Genomic DNA, 19,325 nt, shown 5'->3' on the forward strand with positions numbered 1-19,325 from the left:
AAGTCACAAATGAAACAGATAATCAAGCAAAACCGGAAACTCTAATTCTTAATTTACTAGTTTCATAATAAACCCTCCTCTCAAAATTACAGTGACTAAAAATACCCCACATTTCTACGCAGGAAAAATAAAGTTCTGAAGAAAAAAAAATGTCTTTGAAGCTAAAAACAAAAACAACAACAACAAAAACAAACAAAGAGGTCTCTAATCTAAAAAATTTTTTTCAAATTTATTTCAAAATTTAACAGGTCTAAAAATTAATGGAGTTTCTATAGCAAATGAAATCTCTCTAGAAAAAAAGTATTCAATCAAAATTCTGATTAAAACCATCCATAAGCCAACGAAACAATGTAACAGCAAGTTTTGACATAATCAAGGAATGAAGGCACTGCATGGAAAACAAAAATGGCATCTGTGAAAAAACCTTGTGATTGTTATGTTTCAAAAATGCCACACATATATACACATACATTTCTACTTTGAGAAACCACAAATATTAAAATTGTTATTCTGGCTAAACCCCTCTCAGAGGTGTCCAACATAAAACACTATTCCAAGTCTTTAATATTGTGGCCTTTTAAAATATTTGAAAACTGCCAATTAGGACTTATTTCCCTTAGCTAACTAAACTTTCCAGTTCTCAATCATGTTTATATGATAGGAATTACTAACTTGTTTGCATTTTATTAGTTTTTCAAAGCCACCTTTCCAAGTGTGGCATCCCAGAAACAGACACAATACTGCAGATGTGCTGTCATCAGCTCAGGGATCAGTAGGCTCACTGCTGATATGAACTTGAATTTTATTAGTGCAGCATATAACTAGTACTAAGCACTTAAAGCTCTTTTTATTTACTTTCTCATACTGACATTCAGTTCAAGGAAAAAAATTATTGAGTGCTTATAATGCGTTAGACACTGTTCATCCTCTGTAATATGAAAATAAAAATGAAAAGATCTGGCTCCTCAAGAAAGTAAAGGATATACTCAAGTAATTACAATACAAAGGGTTATGTGTTATAATAAAAAGTGGTATCAAGAAAGGAAAGATTAATCCTGCTGGACCCAGGTCACAGAAGAGGTGACGCACAGGGTTCTACAACTCAGAACGGCTAACTGGATGTGGGAAGGAAGGAAAGAACATTTCAGCAGAGAGAGAAAGGAAAACAAGAAGATACAAAGCCATGAAACAGAATATAAGGGAAACCACTCATCCACTCACATATTGACTGCCTACCATATATGCCAGCAAGTGGTTCCAGACATTTGTGACAGATCAGTGAACAAAAGAGACAAAGAGCATGGTCAGGGTAGATCTCACCAAAAGGTGACACCTGAGCAAAGATGTGGAGGAGGTGGGAGAGTTACTCATGTGGATCTCTGGGGAAAGCATTGCAGAAGAGCGAGCCAGTGCGCAGGTCCTAGGAGAGCAGCCTACCCAGTACACGAGAAGACCAGGAAGGCGGCCCGGGTAGTAGAAGGGGAGTGTGCCAGAGGTAGACTGGAGTAGATCAAAGAGATAACTCTAAGGAGTTATTAAGAGATAACTCTAAGGAGTTACCGGAATTGAGAATGAATGCGTGTGCACTGGAATGGGGGAGGGAGCAGAAGGAAGGTTAAGAGTGTGGGTAAATTTATTTCCAATTTATAAAAAGTTCTCTAGTGTGAAACCTCCGACTCTATCATGTTCACGAACCCATAATCATATAGTTTCCTCCTCAGGGAAAAAAACCCACATCACTTCATCGTATTTCCTCTTTAGACGGCAGAATGACACCTGTTTTCTGCTTTCCTATAACCTAGTCTCTATTCTCCTAGCATCACCTTTCCTTACGGTCATGAATTCTTTCTGAATTTCCCATCATTCCCACACTCTAACTGATTCTTCCTTAGCAGTTCTATTTACTGATTCCCCCATCTTGTGGGTGATGAGACCACATCCCCGGTGAGCAAAACTGATAGGCTCATCTCTCCACTTCTCTAATGGCTGAAATGCCTTGTGACAAAAGGATCCCAAATCCTTTTTAGTTTTGTTATCTTTATTTAGCAAGAACATTCTGTTGGGCTGGTTGTACATTTCTACAACCACATCACTACTAAAAACTTGTATCCTCATCCAATTGCTTTCTCCTAGGCTTCCTTCAAGGTTATTGATTTCTAAATAGGCATACCAAGATTTCAAACAATGGTAATTGCCCTCCTCTTCTATTGGATCTGTTCCTCTTATAGAAAACAAACACTTTTATCAGTTTAGTTAGTAATAGATGTCAACTTGGGAACATAACACCTCTTCCATTTCATTAGCCAAATTAAGATTTCTTCTTCTTCTTTTTTTTTTTTTAAGATTTATTTATTTGACAGACAGAGATCACAAGTAGGCAGAGAAACAGGCAGAGAGAGAGAGAGAGGAGGAAGCAGGCTCCCTGCCGAGCAGAGAGCCTGATTTGGGGCTCAATCCCAGGACCCTGGAATCATGACTCAAGCCGAAGGCAGAGGCTTTAACCCATTGAGCCACCCAGGTGCCCCCCAAATTAAGATTTCAAGTAGCAATAATGATAATGATGATGATGATGTTATAGTAACATTAAAAATAATAATCTCCAACATTTTAAAACTACTTACTATGTGACAGACACCAGTATCCCCTTTACTCACATTATTAATTCTTATCACATCTATGAGATGGATACCATTTTGGGGGGGGGGGCTCATTTTATAGGTAAGGAAAAATAACTTGTCCAAGGTCACAGAGTTAATCAGTGGCAGGACTAAGAGTTAAATACCAATATATTTGACATCTGAAGTCCAAGTTCTAATTAAGTTATGAAAATTCCCATACCCTATATACTGATATACAACGTTAGGACATAAGTATGATCTCTGAACCATCTCCCACTTCTGATGTTTTCCTTGAGAATTTTTGAGAATTTCCTTGAGTAAGTCTTTTGAGAATTAATGGGTACCTCCTACCCTATGGTTTGTCTTTCTCTGTATTACAATACTGTCTTCTGTACTCTAATACAATAAGCAGATTGGTGGTTCACCTATGAAATATATTCTTCTAAGATATACCCTGCTACATTTCTTGTCAGAAGTTCAGTTTCAACCATTCCATGTCATAGTCCAAAAAAAAGAAATCACATCTAATATTGTCTACATTGTACAGGTTTGCTGTCCATGTCTTTCTTTTTCTGAAAAGCAGCATAAAGGGCAGAATATGATCAGCGGAACGGCACCATCAGGTGTTCCGTCATGGATCTGCAGCAATTATCACGGATTCACCAGCTACCCACAAAGTGTCTCCTCCTGGAGATAAGATTCTTCCTACCCATATGTTTTCCTTAACGTTCTTTATATCTGACTTGACATTCCTGATGTAAAGCCTATACTCTTGGAATTTATTTTATTCTTTTCTTTCAGAGACTCCCCCACCTCCGTTATATGGCTGTTTCTAATTCTGCTCTACCTTTACTTGCTTAGATGAGTTAATTTATCTCACTTAGCTTGAACATGGATTAAAAGCATAATAAATTCAAATGAAACCATAGCACCAGAACTATGGCCAGTATTTCTAAGCATATAAAACCCAAATACTGCCTCATATTCGTGTCCATCTAGCCCGATGACAAGAGTTAAGATATAGCCCTTTTGTATGTTTTGATCTCAAACAGTAAGGTGCCCCACTTTTGTTAAGCATTCCAGCGGGAAGAATTTAGCTTCACAAAGCTAATAAGTCCACCCTCTCTAGCCTTTCTGGAGATAGTGAGATATACCTAATATACCAGTGATATTCCCTTTGAAGAAATATCTTCTAATCTTTAAAGAAAAATAAAATGGAGAAAGTGTCACACGACTATTACTGATGTTTGGGGATTAACTATTCTAAAAAACCCAAAATTGCATTAATTTATTTCTGAAATTGATCACTGCTGGATACCTGGATAAATGCTTCTTTTAAAAATGAAACACATCAGGCGCCTGGGTGGCTCAGTGGGTTAAAGCCTCTGTCTTTGGCTCAGGTCATGATCCCAGGCTCTTGGGATCAAGTCCCACATGGGGCTCTCTGCTCAGTGGGGAGCCTGCTTCCCACCCCCCCTCTGCCTGCCTCTCTGCCTACTTGTGATCTCTGTCAAATAAATAAATAAAATCTTAAAAAAAAAAATGAAACAAACCAAAAAAGTAAAACAAAACAAAACAAAATAAAAAACCCACACCCACAACAAATACAAAATCAGTATAAAAACTTCCATAAAGGGCACCTGGGTGGTTCAGTGGGTTAAACCTCTGCCTTCGGCTCAGGTCATAATCTCAGTGTCCTGGGATTAAGCGCTCCATCGGGCTCTCTGCTCAGCAGGGAGCCTATTTGCCCCTCTCTCTCTGCCTCTCTACCTACTTGTGATCTCTTTCTCTCTCTCTGTCAAATAAAAAAATAAATAATCTAAACAAAACAAAACAAAACAAAAACAAACTTCCATACAGAAATTCAGTATTTCTCTTTTCCTAGAAATATTTTTAAAAATGCAATCATAAGAAAGAAATGATTAAAACACCCTTTATTTCCTATTATTGCCAGAAAAAGAAATGGGCTTGAGAAAAGAGAAAATAAAGGTGAACGCTAAATAGCCATTAAGGTACTGAGACCAGCAGAACAGGTAGGAGCCGCCAAGATTTGTGACAGGTCCCTGATTTGTTCATCTGCATGGTAAATACTTAACCAAATTGCTAAGTGTCAAGTTTTAGAGTTATCTTTTACACACACACACCCACCTCAAACGCTTTGCCAACTCAAATAATTTATACCAAATCAAAGAGCATAATGAAAAATGAAACATAATAAACTAATACATAAGCCCAGAAAGTCTTTTCCTGTAAATCAGGTAGTCAGTTATCAATGCAAAGAGCCTTTCTACACAATGGATAAGTCATCCTTACTGGAAATTAAACCAGTGAGTTCTCTGAGAATACTAGGAAACATAGCTTTTGGAAAAAAACAAAATTACTGAAGTTTTCCCAGAGTTAAAAAGAAAAATATTCACAAGATAGGAACTTACCACAATAGACAATAGTAAAAGTAGGGAGTAGGGTCAGCAACCAGGGGCAAGAGAGAAGAGAAAACAGAAAGCATTTTAATTAGGGAAATATCAAAACAAATAAGCAGCAAATGGTGGCAAACACATTTTTAAAATGCAAGCATCCATTTAAGTTTTACAAGGGAAAAGCAAAAAACAAACGTGCAACAATTTTAGAAGCTACAAAGCTAAAAGTCCAGTGAAAGGCAGTGACAAGAATATAAACAGAAAAATAAAGTCTGTGCGACTTTTACCATGCAATAAACATGATGACAGAATGATATTAATGTCATAACCAGTGAAAATTGTACCTTTCAGGGGTCGATTTAGCATCAAGCCAACTAGAAATAAACTGCTCAGAGGTTTCAATATATCTTCTTTCATGCCTACTTTTCAGCTAATTTCATTTCATGTGAGGAAATCCATAAGGAACGTTACCACTCAGATTAACCTTGGCAAGCCTCTTTCTAGATCTCTTAACTGAGCCACAGAAATGAGGAATTATATATTAGATATTAATAAGGCCATATACATTGAAACTGGAGAATTAAGGTAGATGTACAAGTACTGGCTTCCTCTGAAGAAAACCAGAGGTAGGGACAAATTCAGAGATGGAAGAAACACAGTAGTAACATTTCTTTCTATGGGTTTCTATTTGGGTCCCTAAATAAGGACCGCAGTGCAAAACCAGAGAAAGTGTAAGGTGCTGAGCCAATGTAAATGTGACCTCAAAGTGAAAGGCAAAGCAGACACCTGTACAAATAAGCATTGCTTAAAATAAACCTGATTTATTAATACCCTGGCTTTACCGCATCAATATAGATTAGGGCACATCTTCCAGAGCTCTTTTCTTTACAGAAAGTTCTAAAATAATAGCAATCAAATCTTTCTGGCTTTTTTCAGGTAAAATTTGACTCATGCATTACTTTTCACAAGCCTACCTCCTACATAAAAGGAAGTCTATATGTAGTCTTCAACACAAACTTTTAAACTGTCAGTATAGGAGGTCAAAGTAAATTTCATGTTCTGCCAGTCTCTGTATCCCTCCCACCAACAAAATTTAAATGACAAAGTGAGTTTCTTCCCTCAGGAGTGCTCATACTCAAGGTGAAGTGACTCAAGATCAAATCAACACATTATTTCATCAATTCTGAGACACACATTTTTTGGGACCACATTTTAATATCCCTGTAGTTGGCATTCATCTTTCAACTGATAGGATGTTGTGAGTCAATAGGTTTCTTTTTCTTTCCTAAAGCCATATAAAATAATGGTAGGTCTTATAATTGATGGCGTCTTTGATCAGATGAAATATGGTATTTTCTATTTACACCTCTGAGCAATAACACATAAATCGACCTCTGTATAATGAGGTGAAACAATATGGTTAAAAAAAGAAATCTGTGTGTAAATGTTGATGAAAGAAAATGCTTCAAAGGATAAAAACATACTAAAGTGATGACAAAGTGGCTCATTTACCAAAGAATCTCATTAGTGTAACATGAATTTCCATGCACTGCCTACAACCTCTTAATAATAAATTGTTTAAAATAACTTATAGTATTTTAACAAAATTTCTTTGGTTAATGAATTCAGTTGATAGCAGACAGCAACAGAATGCCCACAGCTAGCACATGTGGGCAAAGCATTGGCATAAGAAATCTGGTCAAATCAATCTATTAGTGTCTTTAACTAACTAAAACATTACCTACCTCCCAGCCAGTACTCTGTATAATAAAAAGTAAAAAAGGGCAGGTCATAAAAAAAAAAAAGTTTTAAAAGAACAAAAAAAGGCCAAAGGAACTTGAGCACCATAGGTAAGGCACCATAAACCATAAATTCTCCTCCTCGAATAGAAGATAGCAGGATATTTTAAACACCATATTCTTTCATTTAAGATTTGTAATAATTTCCTGAATTGCTTATTCAAAACCTAAGTAGTTAAAATTTCACTTTTAAAAACTTTAGTAAGGGAAACTAAATTTTGGTGAAAAAGAGGCAGCTCATATTTCATCAATGTGTCTGAATTAGACCTCTAACTAAAGGGAGTAGTGCCTCACTGAATTACCCAGGGTAAACTGGAATAGAAATCGCAATTTTGTTCAAATGTCTATTATACAAATGGAGGAAAATTTCTTGCAAACTACTAGCTCCAGGTGTTCCAGAACGGACATGTAACTGACAGTGTATGTACAACTGATTAGAATAAGACCCACCTGTTACCCTCATGAATTGTAATAAATCTCTGGCAACTTCAGTGTTTTTGTAAAAGACAATAAAATATTGGCTTAACAGTACAGCAGCCCTGTTTTAAGACTATTAAAGTTTTTCAAATTGTATCAATTCATCCAGAACAGCTTAGTCCACAGTGAGAAAGAGGAGGTCAAGCTGACAGACAGTAGAGCAGGACTAGTCATGAATACAAAAGTGGATACTCAATACTCCACCTTCTTCTTGGATGATGGTAGCAGCAGGTAACAGCGCAGGTAGCCCGGGGAAGGGAAGGGAAAGTAGGGAAGGAGGAGGCTCAACAGGCTATCTCAGAGTATTTTAACAGAGCCAAGAATTTAGTTTCAGGGAAATCAGTTGCTAGTAGTCTGCTTCATTTTTAAACCAAGCCTTATTTTGATTTTAATTTAGGTGATAATATGTGGATCCCATAAACTATAAGCAAGCACTAAAATCATACTATCATAATCAAATAAACATAAGACAACAGTTTTATTATTTTCACTAAATATTATTTTCATATTAGAAATATATTAAGGGATGTTTGAATGGAACACCTAGGAAAATGAAGCTGAGCTGAAAACATTAACAGTATTAGTTTATTAAACTTTCATGAATTTAATAAAAATCTAACTTAAATAAAAATCTTTTTTGGCAGCAAAAGAATCAACTTAAAAATCGCATTCACAATTTTAACCCACAGTTGAAACAGAATAGAACTAACAATTTTTAAAAATTTGCCAACTACTAATAATTTTAAAAAGTGAAGAAAAAAATGCTATGTACAAAGTTTATGATGATCATGGTCTACTTAAGGTAAATTCATTTTTTTGTTAATGAATCTTGCTCTCACCATGAACCATCATTTTGACACTGTTCATTTGTAACATGATTAAAATGGTCATTTCATCCAATCCAGTTTGACATCAATACAAAGCAACACTAATGCTTTCAGACAGTTTTCTCCATTTACACTGAAGCTAGAAAGTGCAATCATTACCTGATGAACAATTTTGCTGAATGCTTCTTGAAGTTTACCATGAATTGTGGATAGTTTCTTTGCATCCCGATTAGCTTCGTGAATAGGAATAAGTACTTTGTAAACCTCATTTACCGCTTCATACATGCCAGCCTGTAAGAATAATGTTATATTGTTTTTTCTTACATCAATATGAAAGAATTACAATTTAAGAATTCACAATACTTCCACTAAAGCAATACCACTGAAGCTTTCCCAGTAGGACATAAAAACAAACACTACTAACTTTTAATTTTATTAGGCCTTAATAAAAGAAGAATATTTTACACAATACACTATCTCTTCTGGATATGTACGTGTGGGTATATTTAACATACACACTATATATATATGCATATTTAAATTGAACATTCTACTACCTATGGAGTAATTACTTACTAGTATGTACGTGTGAGTACTTACAGATGCATATACACTGTGGCAGAAATTAATTCTGAGCAGAGGAATAAAAGAAATCCAATTACTACACTGGTCACAGGTATCAGATGACCTGTGGTATCCTGACAAACTAAAATTATTTACATTTCTAAAATACTGAAGTGACACGGGGAATCTTATTGAAAATATCCTGTGGGGGAAAAAAATCTGTGATCTTTCACCAAATTTAAGGAGGTTCTGAGCTACCAGACTTTATTCCACCAGGGGCCAGCTGGCCAGCCAAGGGCTGATCTGCTTATAATCAGAGTGAGGGACAACATGTGTTTGTACTGTTATTCCATTTCCTTGTCCTTAATAATGGGTTGGTGGCTGCAGTGAAGGAAGAAAGAGATGTTTTCCAAGAGCTGCTAAGTTCCTATTACCTCACAAATTGGCAAACATTTTCCGAAGGGCATAAATATGTGGTTCTTAAGTTTTTAAGGAGAAGTTCACAGGAGTTTAAGCGATCACGTAACTGTAATAGTGAAATATATATAGTTTAACTAAAATGCCCCAGTAATTATTGTAATTAAGATCAGACAGATTAGGGGGGTGCCTAGGTGGTTTAGTTGGTTAAGCGTCTGCCTTTGGCTCAGGTCATGATTGCAGGGTCCTGGGATCGAGCCCTGCTGAGCAGGGAGCCTGCTTCTCCTCTGCCCCTCACACCATTCATGTTCTCTCTCTTCCTCTCTCTCAAATAAATAAAATCTTTAAAAGAAACCTTTTCTTGGGGCGCCTGGGTGGCTCAGTGGGTTAAGCCGCTGCCTTCGGCTCGGGTTATGATCTCAGGGTCCTGGGATCGAGTCCCGCATCGGGCTCTCTGCTCAGCAGGGAGCCTGCTTCCCTCTCTCTCTCTCTCTGCCTGCCTCTCCATCTACTTGTGATCTCTCTCTGTCAAATAAATAAATAAAATCTTTAAAAAAAAAAAGAAACCTTTTCTTTTCTTTTTTATTTTTTTAAGAAAAGATTAAACAGACTAGTTGAAAAATAGTGGATTTCATAATTGTATGCTATTACAAAAGAACTTCCATAATACAGGCCACTGTATTACTGTGAATTATTAAAATTATACACACAAACACAGAGTGTGTATTTATTAAAATATTCCATTAACTGTAAAAGCATTTTCTTACTGCTAGTTCAAATCACTTAAAATGGAACTCAAGGAGCGGGGATCCAGAGGAGCAACCAGGACAGTCAAAGTCCTCAGATGGGAATTTTTTTTTAAAAAGATTTTATTTATTTATTTATTTACTTGACAGACAGAGATCACAAGTAGGCAGAGAGGTAGGCAGAGAGAGAGAGGGGGAAGCAGGCTTCCCACTGAGCAGAGAGCCCGATGTGAGGCTCGATCCCAGGACCCTGGGACCATGACCTGAGCCCAAGGCAGAGGCTTTAACCCACTGAGCCACCCAGGTGCCCCCTCAGACGGGAAATTTTAAAATGGCCCATCACCTAACATTCTTGGAATCTCAGAATAATTATATTTAAATAAGCTGGTTATAAGCAGGAATGATGAAGAAGAGGATGGTCGTGGCAAACACTAATACTTACTTGGAGCCAGGCACTGTGATAAGCACTTCATATATATTAACTCATTTAATCCTCTAACAGCATTCCTATGCAATTCTTATTATGCATTATTCATTATTATGCATTTAATGGATGAGAAAAGCAAAGCACGGATAGGTTGAGTAATATGTGCCTAAAGTGACTGAACTACTAAGGCAGCAGAGCCAGGATATGAATTTGGGTTGTATGCCTTCTAAATAGATGCTCTTACCCAATACATTGCTGGGTAGGGTTAAGGCCAGGAGAATAAGCCATCCCCTATAGGAGTATAATGGTGAAGAAGGGCAACACTGCATATTATGTCAAGCTTCCCCCTTAACCTAACGTTAGGTTAGGTTAAGTCTCCTAAAACTTGGACACTAAATACCCAACAGAAATGTCAAAGACAGTAGATGTCCTTATGTCCACAGTTTAAGAAAGGAGCATGGTTTCAGCTAGCTATCTTTCCCTTCTCCAATAATCATCCCATCTTGGATCAACAAGACTGCTTCAGTTCTTCACACAGAGACAGGAAGGGACAAGGACTGACATTTTAACATGGTACAGCAGTTCATAAAGCTCCTGGTAAGCTCCAGGTCTCTGACACTTCCTAACAGGGCTCACTGTGCAACCAGTGAGATGAGGGGCCATAATTTTCCTGAGCACCAGGGCAACATTCAAAACACTCAGAAGAAGATCCTTTCATCTGAAAGACCAGTTCTAAAGCTAGAGCCACATTAGTCTACTCAAACAGGAACTTAAAATCATCCGGAGGTTTTCTGTTTCTTAATTTTAAGGTTTTAGAAAATGGTTGGTGGTCAAAGTTTTATAAACCAAAAAAAAAAGTCTGCTATAGATTAAGTGATAATTCATAAATAAGCAAATGAAAAACACTAGAGGAAATGACAGATTATTAAGACAAAAAGGAGTGAAACTGATGAATCTACAGAGAAAATCTGTTCCTAGACAGTTTTCAAAGTGCTTAGAGAAAACTATCATAAAGGAAAAGCAGGGTCATAGGCAGAGAGAATACACGTATCATGAATAATTCAGAGGTATGTATTTGTGGAAAAGAATGAACAGGAGTCATCTACCATAGAGAAAGAAGCAGCTGCTTGTTCCAGTAATCCCACGAGTCCTGACTCAGTAAAGTACTTTCCAGAGCAGATACCTTCTTCATCTGGAGATACCACATCATCTGAGACTGCAGATTCTTCTAAAACATTGGATGAAATATTCTGGGGGAGAAAATTGAAATGGCTTTTGAAATGGGATTAATTTCTTAGCATGAAAGATGTATATGAGGAACTAACTGAAGATGAAATAACAATACCAGCTTGGGTTAAAAAAAGGTAGGGGTAGTCAACACAGAAATAAAAGACAAATCTCCAAAATCTTTCTGTATTCTGAAGATGACAGTAAATGGTAACATTATTAGCAACTTTTCCATTAATAAAAGTTGGGAGATAAAAAGATTAAGAAAAATCATGGGCTAAGGAAAATAGTGATATGATCCAGGACTACTCAGGAGACTTAAACAGTCTTTATTTTTAACTTAAATGATCTTGTCAAAACTCCCCATTAGGAAAATTAAGATGCAATATGGCTTGGCTTGCCTAACACACATTGAGTTACTGAACAAACTCAGGTATAATAAAAGCCAATGAGATTGGGATCAGCCATTATTTCTAAAGGAGAAATAATATATACCACCTTAAATATTTTAACCTAAACATTTATAGTAAACATACACTCATTTGACATTTTTTCAAAGTAGATCTAAGGCCTTCTCTTTGTGTACAGGTCTACAAATCAGATTTTTGAATAAATACCCATAAGACAACCTTCTTATGATTTCCAGCTCTGGTTTCTTTAGAGAAAACCTTCAAGAAAAACTTGAATTTAAAAGGTTATCCAATTATCCTAGATTTCTAGGAGCTTTCCCCTCAGTCTTTTTGTAGTTGGTCCAAAATTAATTCAATAGCAACTGTTTGGGAGACTCACTTTTATCAAGTCTTGGCAAAACACTTAACTTAGTTTTCAGAGAAACAGTGGCTAGCTTTCTTTCTGTCTTCAGATTTCACAGGAGAACATAACATTTAATTAAGTTTTGTAATTTCCCAAATCTGGCATTCACAAGTTTTGAAGAAAAGCAAAGCATAACTGACTCCTGGCAAGCAAAGAATTCGACTAGTGGGTCAGAGGTACGGAGTCCTACGAGGCAGTAAACTATCGTATCTCAACCATGGTTATCTGCCTATTTTATATGGAGAATGGAGAATGCTGGGTTAGCTGATGTTTTAAGTAAAAGCCAATTGAGAGTTTCTCCTATATTTGGGTACTCCATTATTTCACATGTATTTCATAGATGCTATGAAGTCCACAGCGGTATAGGCAAAGAGAATAAACACTGGTATTTAGAGGTTAAAAAAAAAAGTGGGAAGTGGGGGAAAATTAACAAGAAATGCTCTTTACTAATATATTCAAGCTAGTAATAGTGAAGTATTAACTTATCTTGTGAAGTGTTAGCTTTACTCTTTTTATGTTTTCCTTACAAGCTGAGTGAATCTTAACACCAGTGAGAAAAAACTCGGAAGGACATACCTTGATATAATATAAACCCAGCCGATTCCTACCTGAAATGTTACACACCCTACAGGAAGGTATTTGCGGTCCTCCAGCATGCTTAGATATTCAGCGACAAGTGCTGCTGAGTGGACCAGGCACTGGGCAGCTTCAGCATGGTTGCTGCGTTCCGAGTGTTTGCCCGCCATGTTCTGCAACCAGGTCAGTCGCAGATCTGGAGAGGTCTGGTAGCCCTTGGCAATTCTAATCGGAAGAGAAATTGTTTTCAATCAACATTCCCTTCCCAAGCTGGGAGTTTGGACTGCTCGTTCAGTATTTACCTAGAAAGGTTTCTGTTACTGAACACAATCTATTAAGACAAGTGTTTGAATGGTATGAAAATGTCTTTGAATATGCTTAAAGAAATAATTGTGGGCCCATGAAATGGTTGACAGCAGTTTTTTGGTAGGGGGACTTAAAAAAAAAAAAAAAAAGACATGCCACCAGTAAGGGAAAACTATGGAAATTTATGTGTTCATTATGGGAATATGAAGACGTTTCACAATCAAGAAAAAGATTTATTAGGAGTTTTACTGTTATATTTATTTTAAAGAAATATTTGTTTTGTGTCTTTAAAGAATTCCAAAACTATAAAGAGAGGTTCATATGGCAAAGAAATCTCAAATTTTACTTGCATCTTTCAAGACAGAATAGGAGTTAAAAATGTCTCAAATTGTGTTCTTTGAAATATTACATAATAGGCACAGCAATATTTAAAATCAGAAAACTTACTGTTATGGTAAAACAACATGCTGTATTTTCTTCCTAAAGGACTGACTTTTACACTTAAAATATGGGTCTTAGGCCTTCTGCATGAAGTCCAGGGCACAGGATACTAAAGTGTAAATATGTGCCATAATTATTTTTAAAAATCCTCTGTTTCTGAAAAGCAGCATGGAAGAAGTGCATTCTGACTTTTCAATCTACCATCAGAAAATGACTTAAGTAATTCTGGTATGTTTATTCTCTTATCTAATGTTTTCTGTATGTTTTACCAATTTTTAAAAAGTTTTTATTTAAATTCCTGTTAGCTAACATACAGTGTAGTATCAGTTTCAACTGTGTAATTCAGTGACTCAACACAAGTGCACTCCTTAATCTCCATCACCTATTCCACCCATTCCCCTGCCCCCGCCCCCTGTAACCATCAGTTCTCTACAGTTAAGAGTCTCTTTCTTCGTTTGTCTCATCTTCCTCTTTTTCCCCTTTGTTCATTTGTTTTGTTTCTTAAATATCACATATAAGTGAAATCATATGGTCTTGTCTTTCTCTGACTGGCTTATTTCACTTAGCATAATATACTTTAGCTCCCCCCATGTTGTTGCAAATGGCAAGATGTCATTCTTTTTCATGGCTGAATGATATTCCATTATATACACACCACATCTTTATCCGTTCATCAGTTGATGGATATTGGGCTGCTTCCATAATCTGGCAATTGCAGATAATGCTGCTATAAACATTAGGGTGCATGCATCCCTTTGAATAAGTATTTCTGTATTCTTTGGGCAAATAGCTAGTAGTGCTATTGCTGGATCATAGGGTAGCTCTATTTTTAACTTTTACCAATTTAAACCTGTTATACAAGGTATAAGTGAATTAAACAAATGATACCTGTACATTAGATCAATCAACATTTCAGGATCCTCCTGGTGTTCCTTCATTTTAACAGTATCAGAAAGGATCATATGGAGATTGAAAACCAAATCTTGAACCTGCAGCAGAGAATTTTATTTTAAAAATATCCTTAGTTATCAATCATTCACAATCATTAAATTACTTTAAAAGATTATCAGATTAAAAAAAAGAAAGATTATCAGATAAACATCTGAAGATTGCAAAACAAATAAAATGATACTGATATAGAGCTCTAAAGGATATGGGTATGTTAGGGTATGGGGAGTGAAGGGTAGTAAATAGTAAATTTCATACTAATTCTTCAGCAGGCTGTTTGTTTTGGCTTTTTGTTTTTGTTTTCAGTTCTCTCACCTGGAAACAAATAGAACTAGAAGTAGAAATAAAATACAGGGATGTAGAGGATACAAGAAGAGAATACAAAAGGAAATTCTCTCCTGTTTCTCTTTTTCTGATTCTCTCAAAGGCAGTTTGTAAAAACTTCACTTTTTAAGGCAAATTACAGTTTCACTAATAAGTGGGAATAATATTTCATCTTAAATAATATTTGTTTATACTGCCTAGGTCTATTATTTGTTCCATTTGTTACTAATTCACAGAATTACATACCAAAGATATTAAGCTTTCCATGAAAGAAGCATGGCTTATTGAAACAAAATGATTCACCCCATCTATTGCATATGATTTATGGACTGAAAGAAAACTATAGGTTCCTCCTATAGGAAGAACTATAGGTTCAAACCCAAGTTTGAATTAACAATTTGGAAAGTGCCTATTTAGGATCCTGTTTCGATTAATGATCTAAAGAGTCACATTTCTGACCTGATCAGGAAATGTTGTTTCCCTCAATTCCAGATCTTCTTCAGCATATGTCAATATAGTCTTTAGAGAACGTCTTAAGAATTCCTCATTGAAATTTTGAGATGTGCCCACCAAGGACGACAGTGACATGGTTACCTGCATTTTAACCCTAGCGAAGTTCTGTAATAGAAAAATTGTCAGGTAAGCATTTAACATAGAAAAACTTAAAGAAAAAAGTCTTCTTTTTGTACTTGCTAAAGGAAAAGTTCAGTAAAAAAAAAATACCATCTCAAGAAAGATAATTTTTTTAAAAAAGTAATGAATATGCATATTAAAATCAAATTATTTTAAAACCTTAGAAGACCTAACACTCAGAATAATATGCCAAGAATAATATGCCACAAAACAGTGGAAAAAAAAAAGCCATGTGTTAGAATTGAATTAGAAGTTGTGCCTAGGATTTTACATTAATCTGTTTTGAGGTATATATTATAAATAATAAACCATGGTTACACATGAGATTATAGAGCTTGACCAATAGTACAAAATTCTTAAGTGGTAGACATCTCATCTTCAAACTCCAGCCCATTTCATTAGGTCCATTACCATAATGAAAGTAATTTTAACACACAACATGCATCAAGTAACTTAAAGCAGAATCTTTGGAATGAGGCTCAGGAGTGGTTACATTCCTCCTTTTTCAGAGTGAATTCCTTTCTGTCCCACCTTTTCCCACTATGAAACCACTTCTAAGAGGTTAATCAGGGAAAACCTAGTAAATGCCAAATCCAGGATACCTTCTGATAAACATTCTACCTGACATTCTGTGTATTTAAATGTAATGATTACTTTTTCCTTGAAAATCACCTGCCTTATTCAGTGGTACCATTTTATCCGGATTTTCCTAAATATATCTACTTCTTTTGGGTTGCCCTTCTTAAATACCAGTATTCCCATAGATTCTGTCAAGAAACCTCTACATTTGTTATTCTAAATAGCCTCATCCATTTCTTTGGCTTCAATTAGTATAGATGTATGTCTAGTTCTTCAGCTCGTATTCCTCTCTAGAGCTCTAGGCCATTGTTTTTCACTAGATGGCTCCATCTGGATCTCAGGAGAACCCTAATTTTAACACTGCTAATATACCTTCTTTTCCTATTGATTACACAAATGGTACTACTATTCTTTTAGTCATTCAGGTACCCCCCCCAAAAAATCTAGCAGTCATTCCTCTATCACTCTCTCCTCCCCTTATCCATACCGTAGATCCAGTCCACATTCCCCCCAATCTGTTCCAGTCTAGTCTTCCTCCATCCAATGGCCCCAAGGCCATTGCTATGGTTTATACCCCCATCATGTATTACTTGGATTACTGAAATAACTTAATAGGTCTTATGGCCTTTTTTCTCAAGTTTATTTTCCATAGTATCAGGGAAATTTATGTAAATTTTTCAAGTCTGAACACATCACTCCTCTCCTTAAAATATTCCAATGGCTGACCGCAGCCTTGAGGATAAACTTCAAGTATCTGACTCAGTAAATACATCAAACTATATAAGGGGAATTGAAAAGACAGTACCAAAACAAGTATCTGTCCTAGAATAGCTTAGTCTAGGCCTTTCCAATTACAACTTTATCTTTTCCTGTTCTATTCTCTCTTCCAGCCAGAACCATCATGAAGTGCTAAAAGAGTATCTTTCTCTGTTTGCGTGTTTCCTTTTCTTGTCTCCATGCCTTTTTAATTATGCATGTGCCATTTTCTTCACCTACAAAGTGCTATCCACCTATTCATCATTCTGATCGGGCAATTCTTCATCCTTAGTTCAAGCATCTCCTCTTTCTGAAAACCCATCTTTGGGAGCATAAATCATTTTTCTCTGTGCCTACACACGGCCCTGTGCTATCTCTCATTATATTAACAATAGCAAACACTTATTCAGCATTTGCTCAGTGCAGTTACGGTTTTACGTGTTCTACTTAGTATGAATTTATATACCCCTCACCACAGAAAGGGTACTTCTTGCTATTAATAGGATGAATATTATCTGTTCATAGATGAGCACTGTTTATTCCTTCCTCCACTTCTTCTTCCTACTTAAAAAGGGGGAAAAAAAAGACTATCCTTTTCCCTGTGTGCCTTTTCCCTGTGTGTGGCCAATGCCTCCTACAGAACCTAGAACACAATTCAATACTTTGTTTTTTTTTTTTTTTAAAGATTTATTTATTTATTTATTTGGCAGACAGAGATCACAAGTAGGCAAAGAGACAGGCAGAGAGAGAGGGTGAAGCAGGCTCCCTGCTGAGCAGAGAGCCCGATGCGGGACTCGATCCCAGGACCCTGGGATCATGACCTGAGCCGAAAGCAGAGGCCTTAACCCACTGAGCCACCCAGGCGCCCCTCAATACTTTGTTTTAATATTGTTGAATATATCAACTATATAATCTACTGCCAGTTTTAAATTATCTGTTCCTTATTAGAGGTACTACCTGACACTAAGAGGAAATATTACCTATTTTTATCCCATTATATAAAGCTTTCCTAAAACAACAGATGTATCAAGAAGACTCTATATGTGGTCAAATTTCAGGGACTTTATTTCAAAAGCTAAACAAGATCAATAAAGTAATTGGATTCTTCTGTTCTCAATTAAGAAACAAGGACTTGGCTTCTAGTTAAAAAAGGGACAGTGTGAAATGGCAATTTCCTACTTCTCCTGGATTTTATACAAAAATGAAAGATGAACAGGAAGAAAGTCCACATACTTTATTTTCAGCAAATGAGGAGTCTGATATAATCCATATATTAGAAAAATGAAGAAGGACTGGCACGACAGGTTAAGATAAGATGTAGTTTCAAAAGAAGGCAAGGAGAAGAAAGCAATAGTGAGGGATGCTAGGCACAGACTTCTGAAATAATGGGGAAAAATACTTCTTTTAGATAAGAGACTCACTTTGAAGTCAAAGCTATTTGTCTTGAAAACAAATAAGCTAAAAATCTGGGAAAACTGGATAGAAATGGACAAACCAGAAACTTCAGGAAGTTAGGCAAGATGTATGTACAATAGCAAATTCCCATGAGAAATACATCCCTGAAGGAATGTCCTACAAATACGTGGGCCAAGACAATCCAACTCCTTCTATGTTGACTGATAAAAAAGGAAAGATCAGTGAAACTCACCAGACAAAAACACATTTAATAGAAAAATGTTATGAAACAGATGAAAATTCTAATAAAATATTTTGCCATACATTATAAAACATATGAACTTTAGAAAGGAAAACAAGGCAGAAATAAACTCAAGGAAAGAGCACAAATCAGAGGACATAAAATAGGAGCTTACATGTGCTCTAACACTACTTAAAAAGAAATAGAAAAAAAAGATAAAATTGGAAAAAGAAAGAAAGGATGTCATGGAGAGCACATTAGGTATATAGGACCGAGAAATTCTGAGGAAAAAAACCCACAGTAAATAGAAATTTTAAATGTTAAAAAGGAAAAGGAAAACGATGGGCAAAAAGTAAAGTAAAACAAAACAAAACTAGTAAAGCCAAATAGATTCAACATATGTACAATTGGTACCAAGCAGAAAAACCCCAAACTCTGGAAGAAAATACTCAATTTTATATTCAAGAAAACTTTCTGAAATAAATTGAAAGTAGATATCATGTGTCTGAGAAAATTAACAAAAACTGGTCAATACCATGACACATTCTAGAAAAGGTATTTGGTTTTAAATTTAAAGAGAATCCCTTTAGCAACTGGGAGGGGAAAAGTTATTTAAAAGGGAAGAAAATATCAGGCTACCTTTAGGTATCTCTATAACAATATTTAAAGCCAGAAGAAAATGGTATTCAAATAGCTCTTTTTCTTTTTTCTATTATGTGCTCTTTATCTTGTGTGATTTACTGATCTTTCTCACCAGTCTTTTTCCATTTTTTCCACTCAAAGACTGAAGCAAA

General features: G+C 36.0%; 1 protein-coding gene across 13 annotated transcripts in view; it reads right to left on the reverse strand.

Moving 5' to 3' along the window:
- DOCK7 (dedicator of cytokinesis 7) overlaps positions 1 to 19,325 on the reverse strand; it is a 221,160-nt gene that overhangs the window by 20,086 nt on the left and 181,749 nt on the right. For 7 of the 13 annotated variants that reach the window (XM_045064650.1, XM_045064648.1, XM_045064647.1 and 4 more), the window contains 6 exons: positions 15,387 to 15,545; positions 14,544 to 14,644; positions 12,941 to 13,133; positions 11,399 to 11,542; positions 8,298 to 8,429; positions 6,781 to 6,795 (listed from right to left, as the gene is read on the reverse strand). In XM_045064650.1, the coding sequence (XP_044920585.1) occupies positions 6,781 to 6,795; positions 8,298 to 8,429; positions 11,399 to 11,542; positions 12,941 to 13,133; positions 14,544 to 14,644; positions 15,387 to 15,545 (744 nt within the window). The remainder of the gene's footprint in view (positions 1 to 6,780; positions 6,796 to 8,297; positions 8,430 to 11,398; positions 11,543 to 12,940; positions 13,134 to 14,543; positions 14,645 to 15,386; positions 15,546 to 19,325) is intronic. The other 6 variants (XM_045064651.1, XM_045064649.1, XM_045064646.1 and 3 more) reach the window with 1 other exon arrangement.

This window comes from Mustela putorius, unplaced genomic scaffold (genome assembly GCF_011764305.1).
Source record: "Mustela putorius furo isolate JIRA1106 unplaced genomic scaffold, ASM1176430v1.1 tig00003853_pilon_pilon_pilon, whole genome shotgun sequence".
Lineage (NCBI taxonomy): Eukaryota > Metazoa > Chordata > Mammalia > Carnivora > Mustelidae > Mustela > Mustela putorius.